This window comes from Pogona vitticeps, chromosome 6 (genome assembly GCF_051106095.1).
Source record: "Pogona vitticeps strain Pit_001003342236 chromosome 6, PviZW2.1, whole genome shotgun sequence".
NCBI lineage: Eukaryota > Metazoa > Chordata > Lepidosauria > Squamata > Agamidae > Pogona > Pogona vitticeps.
In genome coordinates, this window is record NC_135788.1 from 88,518,859 (window position 1) to 88,540,689 (window position 21,831).

Sequence of the window (21,831 nt, forward strand, 5' to 3'; positions counted from 1 at the left end):
ACTGTCTTGCTGTGTGACTGTGTGCTTCCCTGCACCACCTCCTCCATTAGCCTCCCACTTGAAGGCTGCGCTGCAGGAGTCTCTGCTCCACCTCCTCATCTGAGTGGGAAGCTGCTGGAGGAGGCAGAGGAGGGAAGCATACACTCCTGCTACAATTTGAGATGACCTAGCATGAACTGATTCATGCCCATCTCTAGTCTAGAGACTGGGGAGTGGAAAACTTTATTTTTTTGGATTATAACTCCTAGAAGGCCCTAGCCAACATAACTACATGCCATGCTGGCTGGAAGTTCCTGGAAATTGTAGTCCATACATTTTTTTCTCATGCTCTGGTCTGGAGAGAACTCTCAGAAAAGGCCTTGCAGAAGATGTTTGTGTAAAGTTTTCAACAGCAGTGTATGTTTAATGCATTCATTACAGCATGGAACCTGGTATGTGCCTGTGCATGTTTTCAAGAAAATACTTGCTTGATTAGAGAAAATCTGTCTTGCAGTGCAGAGCAGCATCTCTGTCTTTCCATATTATTAGTTGACAGTTTGTATTTATTTGGTGTGTCTATAAAAGGGCATAACATGGCTGTTATGACATCTCATGCTCAAATGACTATGCACATATGTTTAACATCAGAAGTCCCTAATTTTCAAAAATGATGATAATCTTTTGATTCAAAATGATATAGTTTCAATGTTTTCCTGAAAAAGTGTGTGATCGTTGTGAGTACCTGAGCAGTGCCGCTGCACTAACATTAATCTATGTTAGAAAAATATAAGGTGCGATCAGACAGCAAGGAAGTATCTCGGTCTAGGTCTTTGTGTCCTGTTTCCCCCGACTCCCACAGCTAAAAGAAATTTTATCAGTCTTTTACATATGGTCTGAAGAAGTGAACTTGTTCATGAAAGCTCACATTAAAATATAGCAGTTGTTAAGGTGCCACAACATTTTTGTCTTCTTTTTTAAATATGTTTTAAGCAAGCCATGTGAGAGTATGTGGGAGGGGGCCATCACGCGGCCATTGGCAGCCTTTTGGTCTCAAGAGGAGGGGTGTAAAATCCCAAGCTTTGCTGCAGAGACACTAGAGGCCCAGCCTCAAGAAGACCTGGATCATCTCTCACAGGCATCGATCATCCATTTTTGGACTCTTGTCTACAATTTTTTTGCATTATTTGTGAAAGAGGTGTGCTTAGTCTGAGGAAGTTGATTTTCATGAAAGCTGGCTATTTAATTTTTTTAGTGGCCCAACAAAAGGTGTCACATTTGTGTACTCTTGGGGAACCACACAGCCTATTCCTCGTTTCTTTGGGGAAGTGTCATGTCTGATCATTTTTTTTTAATTTATTTATTTATTAAATTTATACCTCGCCCCTCTAGACCATGTCTACTCATGCTGGAAAGGGTCCCTTTGCTGGAGGTAATCTCCGTTAAAGTGACCTTTCCATCTACATGGAGATTACTACAGCTCGGCCCCCCAAAAAAGAATGTCCCTGTTGCTGGATCAAAAAGGTCCTGCTTGGGCATAGATGAGGATCAGGCTCGTTTGTGATCCCTAGTGTGTTACATGATTGCCAGGAAACAGCTTGCACCCAACCAAAATGCAAGCCATTTCCCTATCTGATCACATCCAAAGACTGCTACATGATTTCTTACAGGAGGAAGATGAATTTTACAGTAAGGAAACACCATACATATAGAAACAGAGATATAGAAACTGAGAGAGGAGAAAGAGGGGATAAGATTATTTTAAGTGTGAGTTTGATCCTTTTTTTTTAGCTTGTTCCATTAAGTTGTAGTGTAAACAGTTCTGCCTGTGTTGCCCTTCCCAGGTGAGTTTCAGCATTGAGGCAAAGGCTCGTGGCTGCCCCCAGGAACAGCAAAAGTCTTTCACCATCAAGCCAGTGGGCTTTGAGGACAGCCTGACAGTCTTGGTGAACTTTGACTGCGACTGTCGGTGCCAGCAGTATGCCCAGCCTGACAGCAACCTCTGTAGCCATGGCAACGGCACCTTTGAATGCGGCATGTGCCGCTGCCATCCAGGCCGGCTGGGCTCCCACTGTGAGTGTTCAGAGGAGGAGTACAGCCCCTCCCAGCAGGACAACTGCAGCCCATCTGGGGGGCTCTCCCTCTGCAGCCAGCGGGGCGAATGTATCTGCGGCCAGTGTGTTTGCTACAGCAGTGACTTTGGCAAGATTTCCGGCAAGTACTGTGAATGCGACGACTTCTCCTGTGTCCGCTTCAAAGGAGAACTCTGTTCTGGTGAGTGGAATCTGCCAGCGTGGGTAGATGCAGTGTCGGAGTGGGCTTTTGAAATCTGAATAAGTGTTGCAGAGTTTTGAATGTCTGGTAAAAAAATTTTTTTTTTTTTTGCTATGCAGTAGAAGCGCAGAGACTCACAGAGAAGAATAGCTTTGAGTTCCCCAGATAGTCCACCCCTTCCTCTTTAACAGACATTTAAAGTCTCAATAGCTCATTCAGAGACATTTGTAGGAAAAAGCATGAAAACATTTCATTACTTAACAGTTGTGAACAGATCAACAATCAACTAACAATAAAGCTGCTTCAGACTAAAGAGAGAGAAAGGAACACTCAAGCACAGAGGTGGGGTTCTCTTTGAATTCAGAGATAGGAAGGAACCATCATTTAGTGCTGGATAAATTGACAGTCACCCCTGCCCAAAAAGGTCCCTCCCAACCAAACAAACTACAGACAGCATGTGAGGTTGTAATAACTCCAGCACATAGCACTCGTCCCCTTTATCTTTCTGGTCAAATAGATTTTGGAGGTTTTCGCAGTGTGCAAAATAAATACTCTACAAAAAGATATTGTGTATGAAATAAATACACTGTTTGACCAGAGCTTGGAAAAATTATTTTTACAGGTGGCTGGGGAATTCTGGGAGTTTTACTTCCACAAGTAACTCGTCCAAGCTCTGAGACAGAAGGATGTGTGTATACTTTGGAAAGCAACACCGCTCGTAAAGCTTTGTAATCTTACATAGAACTTGTTGCAGATCTCCATCCTCAGATTCTGGGAAACTTTGGCTTGCTCTTCAGAGATAATAGTTTAGATTTAATACAGACAAGTGGTGGAAGAGTCTCATAAAATTGTACGGCTTCAATCTTCCTTTTCTCCATCATTAAACTGCAAAAGCATTTTAGAAATGTATGTTATGACTTCCTACACTCAAAGAAATGTTGGCAATGTTAGAACACAGATGAAGCCGTAACCTCTTTTAAGGAAAAGGATTTTGGACTTTTGGATGCCTCTCTAGTATATAAACCCAGTCAAATTGTTTATAGCAATACTTTGTGCACGAATCCAACTAACTGGCCAGAAATAAAGGTGTTCCTAAAGAATAATCATATAAAGTCTGAAACATAGGAGTTCGGATGAGGATGTGCTCTTGCCTTCCTTAAATGGTATCTTTGCTCCACACGTTAAAACAGAAATAGAAATATATAGCCCTCCAGAAATTGTTGCACCACAACTCCCATAACCCATCATTATTAGGTGTGCTGGTTATTCTGATGCAGTTGCCATCAAACAACTGGAGGCCACATAGTACCACCGCTGAACTTTGACATGGTGTTTTGGAATCCTTGGTGTTTGCACAGTAGCAGACTTTTGACTAACACAGAACTCTTCAGACAGATACTACTAACCTTTTAAAAGAAGAGTGCTAGGCAAATTGGAAGCCTTTTCATTTGAGCAAAAGGAAAGATTCCAGCTTTTAAACGTGCAACTATAGTTTTTGATTGTTTGATCCAGACCAGAATTACGTTGGCTTTTCCTGAAGGAGGAAATAAATGTTTGTGTTTGGCTGGCCTATCTGTTCAGTCCCAGAATGCTGGATGCTTGTTTGAGTGACTCAGGGATGATAACAGAAAATGAAGCAACTCTTGTGGCTCTCTGAGCTGAGGGAATCAGCCTTGCCCCTTGTACAGAACCACAGTACGTTCCATTCCATGCGAGTTTCTGTGTGTAGGCTGTAAAATACAACAAGCGTTGTGCAATGTGGCAGTTTGGGGAGTTTACCAAATTTTAATAAAACAGGTAGGCTATTTATTGCTCAACTCAACCATTATGATCTCTTCAGAAAAAAAACGCTCTGAACTTTTATTACTCTGCAAAAAATGCTAAGCCCATTCAGTAGATAAAAAGATACAGGACTTAAGGCCTTGCTGAAAAGTATTGGCCCTGCATCTACCACTGGACTGCAAAAAATGCAGCTCTGCCTTGCATTAAACAGCACAGTACAGTAAATGCATAGCTTGCTGCTGAAAATTGTTTTCTTTTTTACTTGCAAGTAAGCATGTAGGTTCCCAGTCTGTATTTGATCTGTTATGCCAGGATAGGGAAAGGTTACATCTTCCTTCCAGCCATTTTAAAAACTAAATTTGTGAAGGCACTTATGGCAGCAGGTAATAGGAGGGGAGGGGACGTGGTGGGGCTGTGGGCTAAACCGCAGATGCCTCTGTGCTGCAAGGTCGGAAGACCATCAGTCGTAAGATCAAATCCACACGCCGAAGTGAGCCCCCATTGCTTGTCCCAGCTCCTGCCATCCTAGCAGTTCAAAAGCATGTAAAAGTGTGAGTAGATAAATAGGTACCACCACGAGGGGAAGGTAATGGCATTCTGTGTCTAGTCGCGCTGGCCACATGACCACGGAAACTGTCTTCGGACAAACACTGGCTCCACGGCTTGGAAACGGGGATGAGCTCTGCGCCCTAGAGTCGGACATGACTGGACTAAATGTCAAGGGGAACCTTTACCTTTACCTTAATAGGAGGGGAGGATAGTAGGCAGAGTCCACAGTGACCTCATCTCTCCCAGGTATGGATAGAGCAAGGAAGAGTGGCTTTTTTGGAACAAAACTTCGGCCACGCTGGCTTGGGGATTCTGAAAATGATCATCCAAGAATTAACATTTCCAAGTTGTGGTCACATACGAGGTTATATGTGGGGAATAAATCTAAAAGCTTCTAGATTACCGGTAACACCCACCTTTTCCTAGAGACAAATCCTTCCTGACCATACGCTATAAAGCCACACAATTGCCACAAAGGAAGTCGCTGTTTTTAGCTGACCTTTCAAATATGGTCAGAGTACCAGTTTTGAAGTCCAAAATGGGATTTTGTAAGGCTCACTAAGAACTTATGTAATATATGAACATGACCCTCCAAAAAAAGAAATGCGAATTCTGCATAGATTTGCCACTTCTTTCAGCTGGCGCTGCTCTTGAATCCTTAAAAGCAGCCAAAACTGAAGAAATCAAGCAAACAATGATTTTTCTAGCAGGGAAATAGGTGTGGGGTTTTGGGGAGGAAACAGTGTCTACTACATTATATTCTTTGGGCTACTGAAGCGTGTGGTCAAGATAGCAAGGCCGGAAACAAGCTTTGCAACCCAGATCCTGAGATATGGGTTTCATTGCACAACCTGAAATCTGAATATTTTGTATGTCTTCTGTTTCTTAAATCCTTATTTCTGCCATGTGTTTCTATGTTCACATTCTTCCACCTCAGTAGTGTTTGACTAATCCCAATTTCTCCTGGTTCATTCCATCAGAGTCATTAATTCCCAGGCGTGTGACAAACCCACAACCTGTTCTCTGGTGTGTATATATATATGGGTTTTTCCCCCCTCAGTGTCCCTAGTGATTCTTTCCAATCAGCTGCTCCTTTGTCTCCTCTCTTCCCATGATTCATGTGAGTTTCTCATTAACCAGACCTTCCTTATTATTCCTCCCTTGAAGATGGAGCTGCTGCTGCTGCGGCCCTCTGTCCAGAAGTGTGTGGGCAGAGAGGAAGCCATAGGTGGGGGAAGAGGGAGAGATGCCTCAGGGAAAATATTTCCTCCCAGTATTGCAGGGGGGGGGGGCTCTGACCTTTCTCCTGGCCGATGGTTTAACTGCACAAGTAATTTAGAAGCATTAGTTCTCTTTGCAGTCCAAAGAGACTAGCTGAGACTCAGTTCTTAGCTGAGCAGGATTTAAATTAAATGCATGGCAGGCCCTGGTATTTGGCACTAGTGAGGCAAAATATTAAGCCTTTTTTAGCCTTTGCCCTTCCCCAGCCAATGTTTGCACCAGCCAGAGATATTGCTTTTTTATTACTTTTGTATCTCACTCTATCTTTGAGGAAGCTAGAGCAACATAAATGAAAAAGTTTTATCATCACATAAATTCAGGGATAGCTTGAAGGAGAGTAAACTACAAGTTGCCAATCAACTGAAAAGATCGCAATAGCCTTGCTCCTAACCTCTGGACATCTTTTTTGGCCCTATTTTGGGTGAGAGAAAGTATTCCCTACATAATTTGAAGCATACCTGCATGGGTGTCAAGGGCCAGAAACCTTGAGCTCTTTGAAGGAAAGATAGGGGAAATGTTACATATTTTACAGAAAACAAAATCCTGAGTTCCTAATCGCATTCAGGATTTATGCATATGTTCTGGCAAAATCGTGATACATGCAGAGTTTTGACTATTTTCTCTGTACTGCAAATGACAGTCCAAAATGGGAAGTACTGGCTTCCCTAAGGGTGCAATCAGATGGGCATTTGTCCCACTTTTTGGTCTACTGCAGGGATGAAATGGTTTGCTCTTTTTTCTGGTGATCAGACAACATAATTGCTACAGTGAACCAGCCCATTTCCACAACATTACTACTTCCATCTTGCTGGGTTCCTGAAAGGAATTACCACTTTTTGGTATGTTTTGGTTTGTTTCCAGCACATGTGATTGCTGGAAACAAATCAAAGTGAGGTTCCTGCTTTAATTTCCCAGGTGGTTTCAATGTCCCCATATCAGTAGTAGCTTAAACAGAGAGTTTAACCACTTAGCGATATGGGGAAATTGGGAGGTTAAGTTGGGAAATTAAAATCTTCTGTCCTCAGCAAAAGGGCAGTGCTAAGTGTACCACTTAGAGAAATGTTTTTAAAAAACATTGAAATCCTTCTTCCTGAAGCAAGAGGAGACAGAAGGGGACAAGGAGGGTTTCCCCCTTTTCTTTGGCATTTCTTAAAGGTTGGGTTGAGAGCCCGCCTGCAGCTGGATCTACCACCAAGTAGTGATCACTGGTTCTGCCACCACTTCCTCTTCTTCTCCCTTCTCCTACTGCTTCTGCTGCCACAGTGCATGCACACATGCCTGCCTGCAAACAGACAGTTGTTAACAGTTTCTCTGCAGTGGCTTGCACTGACCTGCAACCTCACAAAAGAGGCTTTTAAGGAGGTGGACCAGATAGGATTGTGTGAGGTGTGTATCATATTTGGTTGCAAGGGCTGCACCAAATAGCGTACCAGATCTCTATCTGACCTTAAGCAATCCTGTCCACCCTACCCCAACTGAGCTTGTGTAGGCAAGCCTTTAACAGTCTTCATAGGTATCTGTCCCAAGATGCATTCTGCTTCCTTTTCTTCCTGGAGTTGGGGAGACAAATGAGTAGGTAATTGCAATGCTAAAATGGATCCCTCATAAGAAACCGTTGAGGTTTTTAGCCAGTTTTCTCTCTCAGTTTCCTTACTTAACTCAGACTCCAACACAGGGACATATTCACACTGTGATTTATTTTCAGGTCATGGGAAATGTGAATGTGGTGACTGCGTCTGTGACCCTGACTGGACTGGGACCTACTGCAATTGTACCACCCGGACTGACACCTGCATGTCTAGCAATGGGCTGGTGTGCAGTGGGCAAGGGCGTGGGTACTGTGCCTGTGGCAAGTGTGTCTGTACCCAGCCTGGGTCCTATGGAGACACCTGTGAGAAATGCCCTACTTGCCCTGATGCCTGCACCATTAAGAAGTGAGCAAGTTCTAAAGCTTTACTTTGGTTTTGTAGGGGAAAAGACGCTGGTTCTTGGCATCTGACCCAGAGTGGCAAAGGCTCTGCTTCCTTTTCAGGAGGTCTAAGGCAAGGCCTTAGATCTTAGGCAGAGCTTGGAAAAGTTATTTTTAAAAAATCAGGAATTCCCAGAATCCCCCAGCCAGCATGGCCGTATGTGAGGTTCTGAATGTCCAAGAGTTCAGACTTCTGGCAAAAACTGCCAACTTCCCAGAGAAAAGGAGAGAAAGAGAAAGAAGTGACAGGAAGAAAAATGAGCCATGGACCTTGCACAATTTTTATCTCACTTTGTTTGTGCGACCCCGGGCTGTATTAAGCCATGACCAGGCCTCTAAGGCTTTCAGGTATTTCAGGCTTGCTTTGGCGCTTCAGTCTTCCACCCTGATAAAGCTGAGAACCTGGTCAAAAACCTGAAGGACTCCTAGTCCCTGTGGGGCCCCTAGGCTTCGACCTAGTCAGCCTTAGGAATAATGGAGCCTTGGTTGACAGTGCATTGCATCCACATGTACAGTCCCTCTCCTAGCTGTGATGAAATCCTGAATTAACATTGGTTCTTTTGCTCACCACTTGAGCTTTTGCTCTGTTGGGTTGGTGTTTGGGGGTGTTACCCTGTTTCCCTGAAAATAAGACCTAACCTGAAAATAAGCCCTAGTATGATTTTTCAGGATGCTCGTAATATAAGCTGTGCCCCAAAAATAAGACTCAATTAAGTGAAAGCCCGCCCTCCACCAGAAGAAAAAGGCATGACTGTGTTTGAATAAATGCAGATTGTTGTACATGAAAAAATTAAAACATCCCCTGAAAATAAGCCCTAATGCGTTTTTTGGAGCAAAAACTAATATAAGACCCTGTCTTATTTTTGGGGAAACATGGTAGCTGAAATGTAATAGACATGGTACAAAAGGTAAATGGGTGTAGGCACCAAAAACATGTGGGCACCAACAAGAATTGGTGCCCCCATGTTTGCTCTCATAATGAAACTTTTAAGGGAGCGGAGAGCCAAAATAATGGCTGGTCTCTCAGCCTCTGTGCTCTAGCCAAATGGATCAGCTTCTAACACATGACAGCGCGGGGAGAACAGGGGCCCGCTGGTGGTGGGTCCAAGCCAATGGAGGGAGCCGTGCCCTCTTGGACCTCTCTTAACAGCCACCAGATCAAACGCAAAGAAGTGGCAACTCCCAGTGTGTGATGTGCTGTGGAAGGGACCTGTCCCCTGGCTGAGTGGAGGCCGACCCTGCAGGTCCTGTTAAAACCAGCTCCCGGTGATCAGGAGGGGAGGGGCTAAGAGTGGCTGCCACCTTCCCTTCTGTCTCTGGATTCTCATGGCCTCACTCCTCTTCCTTTTACACAGGGAGTGTGTGGAATGTAAGAAGTTTGACAGGGGGACCCTGAAGGAGCAAGATACCTGCAACCGCAACTGCCGGGATGAGATTGAGTTGGTGCAGGAGCTTGGTGCGTAAGAAACATGGGACTTCTTGCAAGAACTGCAAGGTTGCTCATTATCATCCTCATTGTTCTATTTCGACTGCTGTGTAGACCTCTGCCTATTATTCAGGGTAACTGGTGGATTCTTTTTTAACTACCTTGATAGAGATCAGGTCCTCCTCAGTCATTGACAAATCACCCAGGTCTTGGTTGGGGGATAGCCTTCTTTTCACCTGCTCAATCTGTTGCCTGATTCAGCTACAATTTGTGAATCAATGGGAAGACAATAATATACGTTTAATGGAAATCCCAATGCAATGTAGAGTACATTATAGGAGTCTAAGAAGAAGTGACCAGAACTCAGATAAGTGGAAGGATCATCCTTGTCTGAGAGCACCATTGTGAGTATGCTAGTCTAAGCTGCATATAAGAATATCCCCAGCATCTGTTTCATCATAGGTGTTTTGTGGGAAGAAACGTTCATTGGTTGTTTACCATTGCCGCCCCCTCTGCAGTACTATCAAAAATTAACCCAAGTGTCACCTCCATTGCCTCTTCCACAAGTGTCACTTCCATCTACTCCTGCTGTGCAGGAGCTGCTGCCCCCATCACCATTAGAACTATTCATTTTCATCTGCTGATGCAGCTGTTCCTCGGGAAGACAGTAGATGCATCTTAGTCTAGTGTCTCGGCTGTGAACATTCTACCCTGGGTAATCCTGCTAGGAGTCCAGACTCATAATGGAATCTGGCCTCCTGACAGCATTGTTCTCAAACCCCTTCACATGGAGATGAGACCATGTTACGGTGTGCATTCAAGAATGGGGTGTAAGGATAAATCACTGGACACCAAGGCCAAGATCATCCATACTCTTGCATTCCTATGTGCCACTACGAAAGCTGGACAGTAAAGAAAGTTGACAGTGAAAAATTAAATTTATTTGAAACATAGTGTTGGAGGAGAGCTTTGCAGATATCATGGACTGCCAGAAAGATAAATAAGTGGGTCCTAGATCAAATCAAGCCGCAACTATCTCTGGAGGCAAAAATCCTACTTCAGGCACATCATTAGAACACAAGATTCTCTGAAAAAGACAATAATGCTAGGAAGGGTTGAAGGCAGTGGAAAAAGAGGAAGGCCAAACATGAAAGGAGACCACAGAGTTTAAAAGAGCTGAGCAGGGCTGTTGTGGAGAGGACATTTTGGAGATTGCTCATTCATGGGGTCATAGGATGTCAGAGTAACTTGATGGCACATAACAAGAACATCTGAACCTATGGCTTTAGGGAAATCGTAGGCAATGCCAATTTATGCATTAGGTAAGTAATCTATAGGGTCCCAGGTTATCTTTAAATAAAAGTGGGTTTTTTAAATCAAATTTTGCATAATTGTTACATTTTTTAAAAAATGTACCGTAATTTTAGTTTAGTTCAATTTATTGGTAATGCTATGGGACCTTTTAAACTTATGTCCTAATCTCTTTTATTGATTAGACCATGCATAAGGAACTGAATTCCAAACAGAGCAGGCTCCTGGTGAATGCTGTTCAGCAGTTGCTGGAGCCAAAGCAAAGTGGGATAGGCTGGAAGCATTTCTTCCCAGTGTTGACATTTTCCTGCCAGGAAGAATGCAGTCATAGCTCAGTTCTAAGCTTGTTGACTCAGGTCTTATAACTATCTCTAGCAAAAGAGACCCTCTTATATGGAGGTATTATCACTCCTGTAATTAGACCCAGTCTGCTAAATGCAATTAACTGTGAGAGGGTAAAGGGCAAGAAGGCTAGAAGCAGGCTGCTGCCCTCCAAGTCCTCCTATCTATCATCAAGACAGAATCACTAAAAAATCATCTCACAAAACAGGACCTGACCATGCTCTCTACACTTGCCCAGTTTAAACAGCTATTGCTTGCTCAGAACAGAGACAAGTGGTTTTGTGTTTGAATAGCTATTGCTGCAGCATTCACTTTAAAGCACAAGTAGTTTTGTCCTCCAAGGGCATCACAAACATATTACAGCCTGTGCCTGATGATTCCTTAATGGCTTTCTATGTATTTTCGTAAAGAATCATTTGAATCAGTGACAAAGCTCTGCTGGAGGATGCCCTCAGAATGCGGTGGTGGTGGTAGTAAAGTACTGTTTCTTTTTCCCATCACAACTAGCACAACACAGGTTAAAGAACTAGCTCTCGTCTAGTATATTTCTTTGTATTTGGTGCAGGTCTTTCACTGCCTGTGTTCTAGTCATCTTCCATAGAACCCAGCTTCTTAGGTGAACCAGAGAGCCGACTAAGCTCTGTACAAAAGGAGAGGGGCCCTATAGAGTCAATCCTCTGTTTATAATGAAGAAATCACCTGTGTCAGTAGATGCTGGGGAGGAATGGCACGTACCTTTATCTGCTCCTTCTGATCATCCTCACCCCTGCCTTTATTATTATTTATTATTATTATTATTATTATTATTATTATTATTATTATTATTATTATTATTATTATTATTATTATTATTATTATTATTATTATTATTATTATTATTATCATCATTATCATTATCATTATCATTATCATTATCATTATCATTATTATTATTATCATTATTATCATTATCATTATCATTATCATTATCATCATCATCATCATCATCATCATCATTATTATTATTATTATTATTATTATTATTATTATTATTATTATTATTATTATTATTATTATTATTATTATTATTATTATTATTATTATTATTATTATTATTATTATTATTATTATTATTATTTTGGCTAGAGATAGTTGTAAGACCTGAGCTGACAAACTTAGAACAGAGCTATGCTTGTGTTCTTCCTGGCAGGAAAATGTCAACATTGGTAAGAAGTGCTTTGCTTTGGCTCCAGCAACTGCTGAACAGCATTCACCAGGAGCCTGTTCTGTTTGGAATTCAGCCCCCTATGCATGGTCTCATCTCCAAAAGAGAGATTAAGATTTAAACATTTAAAAAGTCCAATGGCATTACCATTTTCTTTGCATGCTGTGCCCCACCCCCTAAATTATTCTGCTCCTCCTATGATCATCCTATGATCAGAGTTGCAGTAAAATTCAACTGCCAATCCCAAGTAGCTTCTCTGCATGGAATCAGGAGGGAGAGTTATCTTGTCCCTTTGTCTCAGGGAGCAAAAAATGCATTGGGCCAACAGTGGATGCTTAAGAATTATCTTATCAACCAACTGACTCATCACCACATGCCACAGACTGACAAGGGTTTTGATAGGATCAGAGCTTAGAAATGTTATTTTTTCTAGAATCCCTAAATTCCTCTGAATTGGGTGGAGAGGATTCTGGAAGTTGTTCTCTTAAAAAAAAAGTAACCTTCAGGCTCTGGAGAGGTATACCAGTCACAGAAACTGGAAACTCTTCCACAGTTCTTGAGAATCCAGATCAGAATCAGGTTGTGTTATTTGGTCCAATGGGAGTGGGTGGGTGTCAAATGGGCCTACACTCCATATCCCTCACCTAGTAGATTCATAAGATGCCCGCCCCTCTAAACTGGATGATGTCCACAAGCCTCACTCTTACTCAGGGAATGGCAAGATCATGGTAAGCACAAATTAGACGGAACTCCTCTTCAAGGTATTTGAGTCTGTGTTTGATTCAAATCTTCAAATGAACATGAGCTTTTCGGGTGACCCGAACTAAAATGCAAGTTCTCCTTGCATTTAAGTTCTCCTTGCAAGTTTCCCAGTGGATTTTGGGTGACCACTGGTGGGAATACTGTGCTGACATATATAAATTTTTTCTCTGCCCCCTCTTGTAGGTGACAAGGGGAAGGATGCTGTGAATTGTACTTACAAGGATGAGAATGACTGTGTGGTACGTTTCCAGTACTTTGAGGACTCTAGTGGCAAATCCATCCTGTATGTCATTGAGGAACCAGGTGAGGGTAAAAGGCCACTGATAATAAGGTTAGAATGTATCCAGATTTTCTGATGCAAATTTTGGCTACAACCCCCATATATAAAATGTGCATTTTAGAATAAACTATGTTTAAATGTACATAGCCTGAGAGACAATTAATATTTTAAAAAACTAAATGGCATGCAAATTTTCAAAATGACAAATTAATGTAAAAATGGACTTGAATGGAGTTACAAGTAAACATACCTAAAACTAGAATGGAAATGGAAATAGGCTGATTCAGCTATTTCTGATCTCGGCGAAGTGGCCCAGAGTGTTGCCATACTTCATGGTATCAAAGGCTGCTGAGAGGTCCAGCAGAACCCACCTGGGTTATTCTGATCCATCCAGTTTATGACATAAGCTGCTGGCATCATTTGGCACTCTGCCTCAGGCAGCAGCATACTGTATCTTGGGCTGGTCTGGTCATAAATAATTTCTTATCAAACTTCCAAATAAATCTGCTTTCATATTTCCTTTGTGCCAATGCAAGAGCTATTTCCTCCTGTTTGAGAATATGACAGGGCCTCACAAGTCTTAAGAAGGCCCCAAAGAAATCTATAAATCCCCCAGATGGTCCACAGGGCAAACAAAGAGTCAAAGTGAATGTAAATTTGGCTGGTGACTCATGCTACAAGTACTATGTTCACACCTAATTAGTGCTCAGGTAGGCTTTGAGGTTCCTTTCATATCTCCAATTTTCTTGAACAGATCTCTGATTTTTCCCTTTTTATTATTTTTCTCTATGTCTTTGCACTGTTTATTTAAGAAGGCCCTCTTGTCTCTCCTTGCTATTCGTTGGAAGTCAGCATTCAATTTTCTGTAACTTTTCCTATCTCCCTTGCATTTTGTTTCCCTTCTCTTCTCTGCTGTATGTAAGGTCTCGTTGGACAGGCAATTTGATAAAGGACAAAAATGGTAGGGGCCTCACAGAAGCAGAAGACATCAAGAAGAGGCGGCAAGAATGCACAGATGAATTATACCAGAAAGATCTGGATGTCCCGGACAACCCAGATAGTGTGGTTGCTGACCCTGAGCCAGACATCCTGGAGAGTGAAGTCAAGTGGGCCTTAGAAAGCATGGCTAACAACAAGGCCAGTGGAAGTGATAGCATTCCAGTGAAACTATTTAAAATCTTAAATGATGATGCTGTTAAGGGGCAACACTCAATATGCCAGCAAGTTTCAAAAACTCAGCAGTGGCCAGAGGATTGGAAAAGTTCAGTCTTCATCCCAATCCCAAAGAAGGGCAGTGCCAAAGAATGCTCCAACTACCGTACAATTTCACTCATTTCACTCGCTGGCTAGGTTATGCTCAAAATCCTCCAAGGTAGGCTTCAGCAATATGTGGACCAAGGAATCCCAGAACTACAAGCTGAATTTCGAGGGGGCAGAGGAAATCGCTAACATGCATTGGATTATGGAGAAAGTCAGAGAGTTCCAGAAAAACATTTACTTCTGCTTCATTGACTATGCAAAAGCTTTTGACTGTGTGGACCACAACAAATTATGGCAAGTTCTTAAAGAAATGGGAGTGCCTGACCATCTTATCTGTCTCCCAAGAAATCTATATGTGGGACAGGAAGCAACAGTTAGAACTGGATATGGAACAACTGATTGGTTAAAAATTGGGAAAGCAGTATGACAAGGTTGTGCACCAGCTTATTTAACTTATATGCAGAATACATCATGCGAAAGGCCGGACTGGAGGAATTCCAAGCCGAAATTAAGATTGCCGGAAGAAATATCAACAACCTCCAATATGCAGATGATACCACTCTGATGGCAGAAAGTGAGGAGAAATTAAAGAATCTCTTAATGAGGGTGAAAGAGGAGCATGCCAGAAATGTTCTGAAGCTCAACATCAAAAAAACTAAGATCATTGCCGCTGGTCCCGTCACCTCCTGGCAAACAGAAGATATGGAGGCAGTGACAGATTTTACTTTCTCGGGCTCCATGATCACTGCAGATGGTGACAGCAGCCACGAAATTAAAAGATGCCTGCTTCTTGGGAGGAAAGCAGCATCTTAAAAAGCAGAGACATCACCTTGCTGACAAGTCTGCATAGTCAAAGCTATGGTTTTTCTAGTAGCGATATATGGAAGTGAGAGCTGGACCATAAAGAAGGCTGACCGCTGAAGAATTTATGCTTTTGAATTCTGCTCCCACCTAGATCTACTCGGATCACCCGCACGAGCCAGGAGGCTGAGGAGCCTAATGCCGAGGGAGGCCCGGAAGGAAAGGACACGAAACCGGGCCTTCTTGGCGGTGGCTCCTCGCCTCTGGAATAACCTTCCTCCAGTGATTCGTGTGGCCCCTACGCTGGGCACTTTTAAGAGTTAACTAAAAATAGGGTTGTATGTTCAGGCCTTCCCTCCTGTCAATATTTAATTCTTTCTTTATTTTTTCTTTCATTTATTATTTGTTTTATTATTGTATGTGTTATGGACTGTTTGTAAAATCCTTATGTTTTATCGTATACACCTTATTGGAAGCCGCCCAGAGTGGTCGACCAGACCAGATGGGTGGGATATAAATCAAATAAATAAATAAAAATAAATAAATAAATAAAGAGAATAAACCTATCCATTTTGAAGGAAATCAACCCTGAGTGCTCACTGGAAGGACAAATCCTGAAGCTGAGGCGCCAATACTTTGGCCATCTCATGAGAAGAGAAGACTCCCTGGAAAAGACCCTGAGTTTGGAAAACTCAGCAGTGGCCAGAGGACTGAAAAAGATCAGTCTTCATCCCAATCCCAAAGAAGGGCAGTGCCAAAGAATGCTCCAACTATTGCACTCATTTCACACACTAGCAAGGTTATGCTCAAAGTCCTACAAGGTAGGCTTCAGCAGTATGTGGACCAAGAAGTCCCAGATCTACAAGCTGGATTTCGAGGGGGCAGAGGAAATTGCTAACGTGTTGGATTATGGGGAAAGAAAGTGTGAAAGCAAGAGGAGAAGGGCATGACAGAGGACAAGATGGTTGGACAGTGTCATTGAAGCGACCAACATGAATTTGACCAAACTCTGGGAGGCATGGACCCCATGGACCATGCTCTGGTCCATGGGGTCACAAAGAGTCTGACATGACTTAACTACTAAACAACAATAGGCTTTGAGGGGAGCCTGGCCAAACCCTCTGTGGAATGCAGTCTCACATTAGCTAATGCCTAGTTGGAAACCACAAAAGCTGCCACTCTTTTTATGATACCATGGGAATGTTAAGCACCCCACACAAAAGCGGAAAAGAATACAGAACAATGTGGTTATGCGATAGGTGATATGTGACTTTCTAGGAAATTTTTTTAGAAGCAACTTATTCATCTGCATGGCAAAGAAATGACTGCTTGGAAAGCCTTCCAGTTAGTGGCAATAAATTTTCTTGGCAACAATAACCTGGACAACTCAAGGCATAGAAAAGCCTTGATTCCAGCATGTCACTAAAGATAACAATTTTTGCACTCTCATCTAGTTTCCCCCCCCCCCCACCAAACTGTGGAGCAGTGAGCGACAGGCATGGTGAGTGATTTCACTAAGACACTGCAACAATGGAGAAACGCTGTCAGGGCAAATTGAGCCAATCAGTGCATGCAGACTATTGCTAAAAACCACTCAGGGAGGCTTCATTGTCATCCTGAACAGCTTATCTGTTGCTATTGTCTTGTTTTGGTCATGAGAAAAGTTTTGCTGATAATCCACTTGAATTCTGATTCTGTCACTTAAAGCTAGAGGTTCAAAATATCACTTTTCTAGATAACAACTCCTGAAACCTGACAGATCATGCTGACAGAGCGATTCAAGAAGTTACAGTCCCAAAAAATGTATGTTTTGAAGCTCAGTTTAACTCCTTGTCTCGGGCTTTGTGTAAATGATAGCTTCCTTTGTAGTTGGCTGAGCACTACAGTGCTAAATGTGAATTAGAAAGAATATAAGCATAACTGGGGTGGAGATGAAAAGGTGGCGTGTGTTTCATGAAGCTCTTCATCAGATTCTAAAGAGGATCTTCTCTTCCATCAGGGTGTAAAGGAGTCATACTAAAAGTCCTCCTTCTCAACAAAACTTCCTCAAATTGTCCTTCCCTGGCCAGGTTGAGTTTGCAGGCAAATGGGCCAAGGAGAATAATTGCTTGTATAAAATGTTGTAGCACTGACTGACATGTACATGTGTAGCTCTAGATGAAATTACTGCTGTTCTTTTTTCCTTCTTTCATAAGGACTGGATCATGTGTATGTGTGATTACATGCACCAGAGTAGGGATTGTAAGGGTCCACAAAGCTAAGGAAAAGCTTTGCAACTTTGGATCATGATATGGGTTTCTCTTACAGACTGTCCCAAAGGGCCTGATGTTCTGGTCGTTCTCCTTTCGGTGACTGGAGCTGTCTTGCTGATTGGCTTGGCTGTCCTCCTCATCTGGAAATTGCTTATTACAATCCATGACCGGCGGGAGTTTGCCAAGTTTGAAGAAGAGCGGGCCAGGGCTAGATGGGACACGGTAAGAAATATTAGAACAGCTGGATGGTGCAGAAAACAGATCTACATCAATTTCTTTCATTTAGGGTCCTTGATACTGTGAGTCATTCGCATTTCAAATTTATAGTAATTCTATCTCAGTTTTTGGTGCAAACTGAACATTATGGAGAAATGTGTGGCTACCACTAAGCCACAACTCTCCAAGCAGTATGTAGTTGAGAAAACATATGGTTGGCCAGCACTGTATTAGTATTTCTTTCTCCTTGCTCTCTTTCATTGATTAATGCTTGTATGATGTTGGAGGGCAATAATAATGCAGTAGTGACTATATTTTCAATCTTATGTTGCTAGGGAGATATGGGGCATGGGGAATGAATCTCCCTATAGTACTATTCATCAGGACGTGTTACAGTTTCCACTTGTGAGAAGAGAATTCTGATCCTTTGGTGGAGATGAGGATGGGAAGAAATCTTGATTTAGTTGCATGTTTCCAAATACAGTATTACCATTTTCTTCTCATCTTTGTTAATGGGTCAAAAGACTTTGTTAAGGAATGAAAATTAGTGCATATGTTGACATGCAGTTTTCCTAATACATTTTTTCATACATTTTCCTCAGTGTATATAATTTTGTATGCATTTTTCTTCATTGACTAAAGCATTTTGTAGATAATTTTCAAAGATACGCATTTGAATTGTGTGTATTTATTCAAGTATTAGTCAAAAAGAAATGGAGAGGGGGGAAAGACAGAAGCTGCTGTTTATGGTTCCTCCCAAGTGAGACAGTTCTATGAGGTATGCATGTATTTTTGCCAAGTCTCAAATGCCATGAATTGCATAAACTGTTGAAAGATTTTGCAAATGTCAATTTTTTTCCATTTCAATTCAGAGATCCCTAGCTAACTAGGTACCCTGGACTAAAAGTTTTAAGTACATAGAGTAGACACACATAATTAGTAAATGTGAAAAATATTCTGACTGTTTTATATATAGCATTTTAATCTTAGTTTATTGTCTTGTATTCCAGGCCAACAACCCATTGTACAAAGGAGCCACCTCCACGTTCACTAACATCACCTATCGTGGGAATTCTTAAAGGGAAAGAGGGCACTGAAAAGCTTTCCCTATTCAATGTTTACAGAACAGTCCATGCTGGGTTGGCAAATTTATTGTATGTGTGTGTGGTAATTTCAACACCTTTTGCTCAGGTTGTTCAAGGATCTTCACTCTTCATTGTTCCACTGTCCCATGAGATGCCTGCACTAGGATTCTTCCAAAATTCTCTGTTACCTCAGCTTGACCAGAACTGTGGGCCAAATCCATGCACTGAAGGAGAAAACAGGACTTGGCTTCAGTAGGAACAGCAATGTGCAAATATCTAGGGCTCCCAGGGCTCTACAGGATACTGTAGCTGAATAAAATTAGAAGGCAGGATTGCTGAGGTATTATAATCTAACACAGAAAATGTGCTATACTGTAGGACCCGCATATCTGTGAAACTGGTATTTTCTTCCTCAATATGTTAAATATATAAAAAGAGGATAAAAATCAGAAATACGGTACATGTTTCCACAATGTAATTACCAGAACCAGCCACTGGAGGGAGCCATAGACCAGGCTATGTATAGGGTTTGCTATTATCCATGGTTTTTGGCATCCGCAGGGGGCTTGGAACTGTTCCCCTGCCGATATGCAGATCCTGCTGTTATTAAGGTGGAAATTGAGGGGTTTGGAAACAAATACACTCAATATGGAGTATCTGAGCCTGTTACTATAAACACCCTCTGTGAGGACTGACTTGAAACAACCTTACTCGGTGACTTCTGCTCCTGGCTGCTGCCATTCCTTTTCCATTCCCATCCCAGCACAATGGTCTGTGACTGTGTTGGCCATCGGACAGCTTGCAGCAGATCCTTTATAGCTTGTGGACTGTTGGCCAGCATTCCTGATCCAAGGGGCCATGGGAGGCTTATTTCCCATAGATCCATTTCTGGACTCTGCTGAGTGGTGGAAAGATTTAGGAAATGGAGCCAGGGCTAAGAAGCTCACCGTCTCTGGTATGTTGCTGTTACGTTTGTGAACACAGTGGAACTCAATTCCAAAATAGTTTCTGAATGTAAAATTTCATTTCCTGCTATTTCAGAAAACTGCATTTCCTGTATCCATTCCAAACTGAACTAATTTTGACTGTAATTAGCTATATACAACATACTATTTTTAAAAATGTTATTCTTATCCACACAAAAAATAATGGGTATTTGGTTTTTAATTTCTGGAGAGAAAGAGGGGTGTATGGGTGGTGATGCTTTCAAGTCTGTCTGAACACCCTTGGAACCTAATTATTCGTACGTCTGAAGGGCTTGAGTTTGGAAGAAGAAAAGAAGGTACTCTGTACATGTTTCAAGTTTTTTTTTTTTTTTGCATTGTTATATTATTTTGCAGTACACAATGCTGGGCCTCTAGGCCAAATTAAGGCCCAGACAATATTTTACACAACATTCCTCACTTTGATTACATACCTTGATCATGCTGAAGCGAGTTTGAGGAAGCACCATAGCTCCATGGTAGAACACACAAGCTTTGCAGTTAGAAAATCCTCAGCACTTCTGATTAAAAAGGATTCTGAGGCTCCCAAAGGCTTTACTCTCCGAAACCTTGGGACAGCTGCTGCCAGTCCGCATTGACAATGAGAGGATCCAGGAGTGTCATGTAGTACAAAGCAATTGTCTAAGTCCAGGTGTACCATGTAAAGCTAGAATCCCCTCACCAATATATGGTATGTATCCTGACTTTTCATGGGTCTTCCTGCCACTGCAGCCCTCAGAGCCCCTATGGCGGGCAAATTCTCCTTAGCCTCTGCATTTGACTCAGGGAACCAAAGATTCGCCTTATGAAGATGAAGCACTTCAGGGCCTGGATGACCGAAAAGTTCCCTCCAGAATTCTCCCCAAGTCTGTTCAAAGGGGAGGGAACATACTTGGAACAAAACAGCAAACGAACCTCTCGCTTTTTTGTATCTTCATTACCTGACAGGTTTATAATACGGGTAGAAAGATTCCAACTACTTTGCTGAGCTGTAAGCTGCTCTGGCAAGAGTAGATAGTTTTAGGGTGACAGTTTCCACGGGATGGGCCTCTCTCAAAAGCTTCTTGTGGCTGCTCAAATTCTACAGACCCACCATCATTTCTAGAGGTGGGAGCAGGTACAAAATAAGCTTCCCTTTTCCTCTAATTTTTAATTGTCATCCTGCCACTTACGCCGACGCTTCCATTAACCTTTGCTTCCTTCATAGTCATAGGATCCACCCATCAAATCCTGCCAAAGAATTGCACATTTCTGTCACCAACATCCACCTCTGGAATTAAGGAAATAAGACTCAGCACTGCAATTAGCACTGTCTGTGTGACAGATCATGGACTCACTGCTTGAAGACTGAGTGCCTTATAAGGAATTTTTAAAGTTTTCCAGATGGTACCAACTTTAGCTTTTGTATCCATACAAATGCTTATCCCCACCCACCCAAAATTTCCCATTCTATGTGCTTTCCATTCCAGCTGGCATGGACTTGAACTTATACAAGGAGAATTGCAAAAAGTGGGGCTTCTCTTTTCTGAAACCAGGAAGACAGGGCTGTTATGGGTTTGGTTAGAAGCAAATCCATTGTGGCAATGTGATATATATCCATGGCACAAACAAATAAAATAATTTTTTTCTCAGTCCACTTCTTTCATTGGCTTGTCTGATTTCTTTATCTTTTTTTAAAATAAGTTTTCAGTTCTTTTTTTGAGGAGACGAAAGAAAGGGCAGGTGGCAAGAGAAAAGACACTGAGATAAGGACCAAGGCGCTTGAAAAGCCAGAGACTTCTGCTAATTGCTAATTACATGCATTAAAATACTGAGGTAAATCCACATCTGCCCTGTTCAAGCATTCAAAAGCATAAGAAAATATGCGAGGAAGGGAAGATGATAGATAGCTCAGCCCCATCCATTTTCCATTTGCTCTCATGAGCAGTTCTAAACAGGAAAGCCTCTTCAGTATGTCGAGATTCTTCATGCAAGCCAGAGCCACAGACCATCTCAAATCTGGCTTGCGGACGGATCCTCAAAACATGGAAGAGGCTCTTCAGACTCATTGCTGTTCATGTTAGCAAACCATCTGGGAG

The 21,831-nt window shown here is 42.2% G+C and overlaps 1 protein-coding gene across 1 annotated transcript in view; it reads left to right on the top strand.

The window, feature by feature from the left end:
* Nucleotides 1–21,389, top strand: part of ITGB3 (integrin subunit beta 3) — a 51,405-nt gene extending 30,016 nt beyond the window's left edge. Inside the window, exons 10-15 of the mRNA XM_073004160.2 lie at nt 1,821–2,250; nt 7,568–7,796; nt 9,187–9,287; nt 13,060–13,179; nt 17,525–17,691; nt 18,696–21,389. Coding sequence (XP_072860261.2) covers nt 1,821–2,250; nt 7,568–7,796; nt 9,187–9,287; nt 13,060–13,179; nt 17,525–17,691; nt 18,696–18,764 — 1,116 coding nt within the window. The 3' untranslated portion in view covers nt 18,765–21,389. The remainder of the gene's footprint in view (nt 1–1,820; nt 2,251–7,567; nt 7,797–9,186; nt 9,288–13,059; nt 13,180–17,524; nt 17,692–18,695) is intronic.
* Nucleotides 21,390–21,831: the final 442 nt, after the last annotated feature.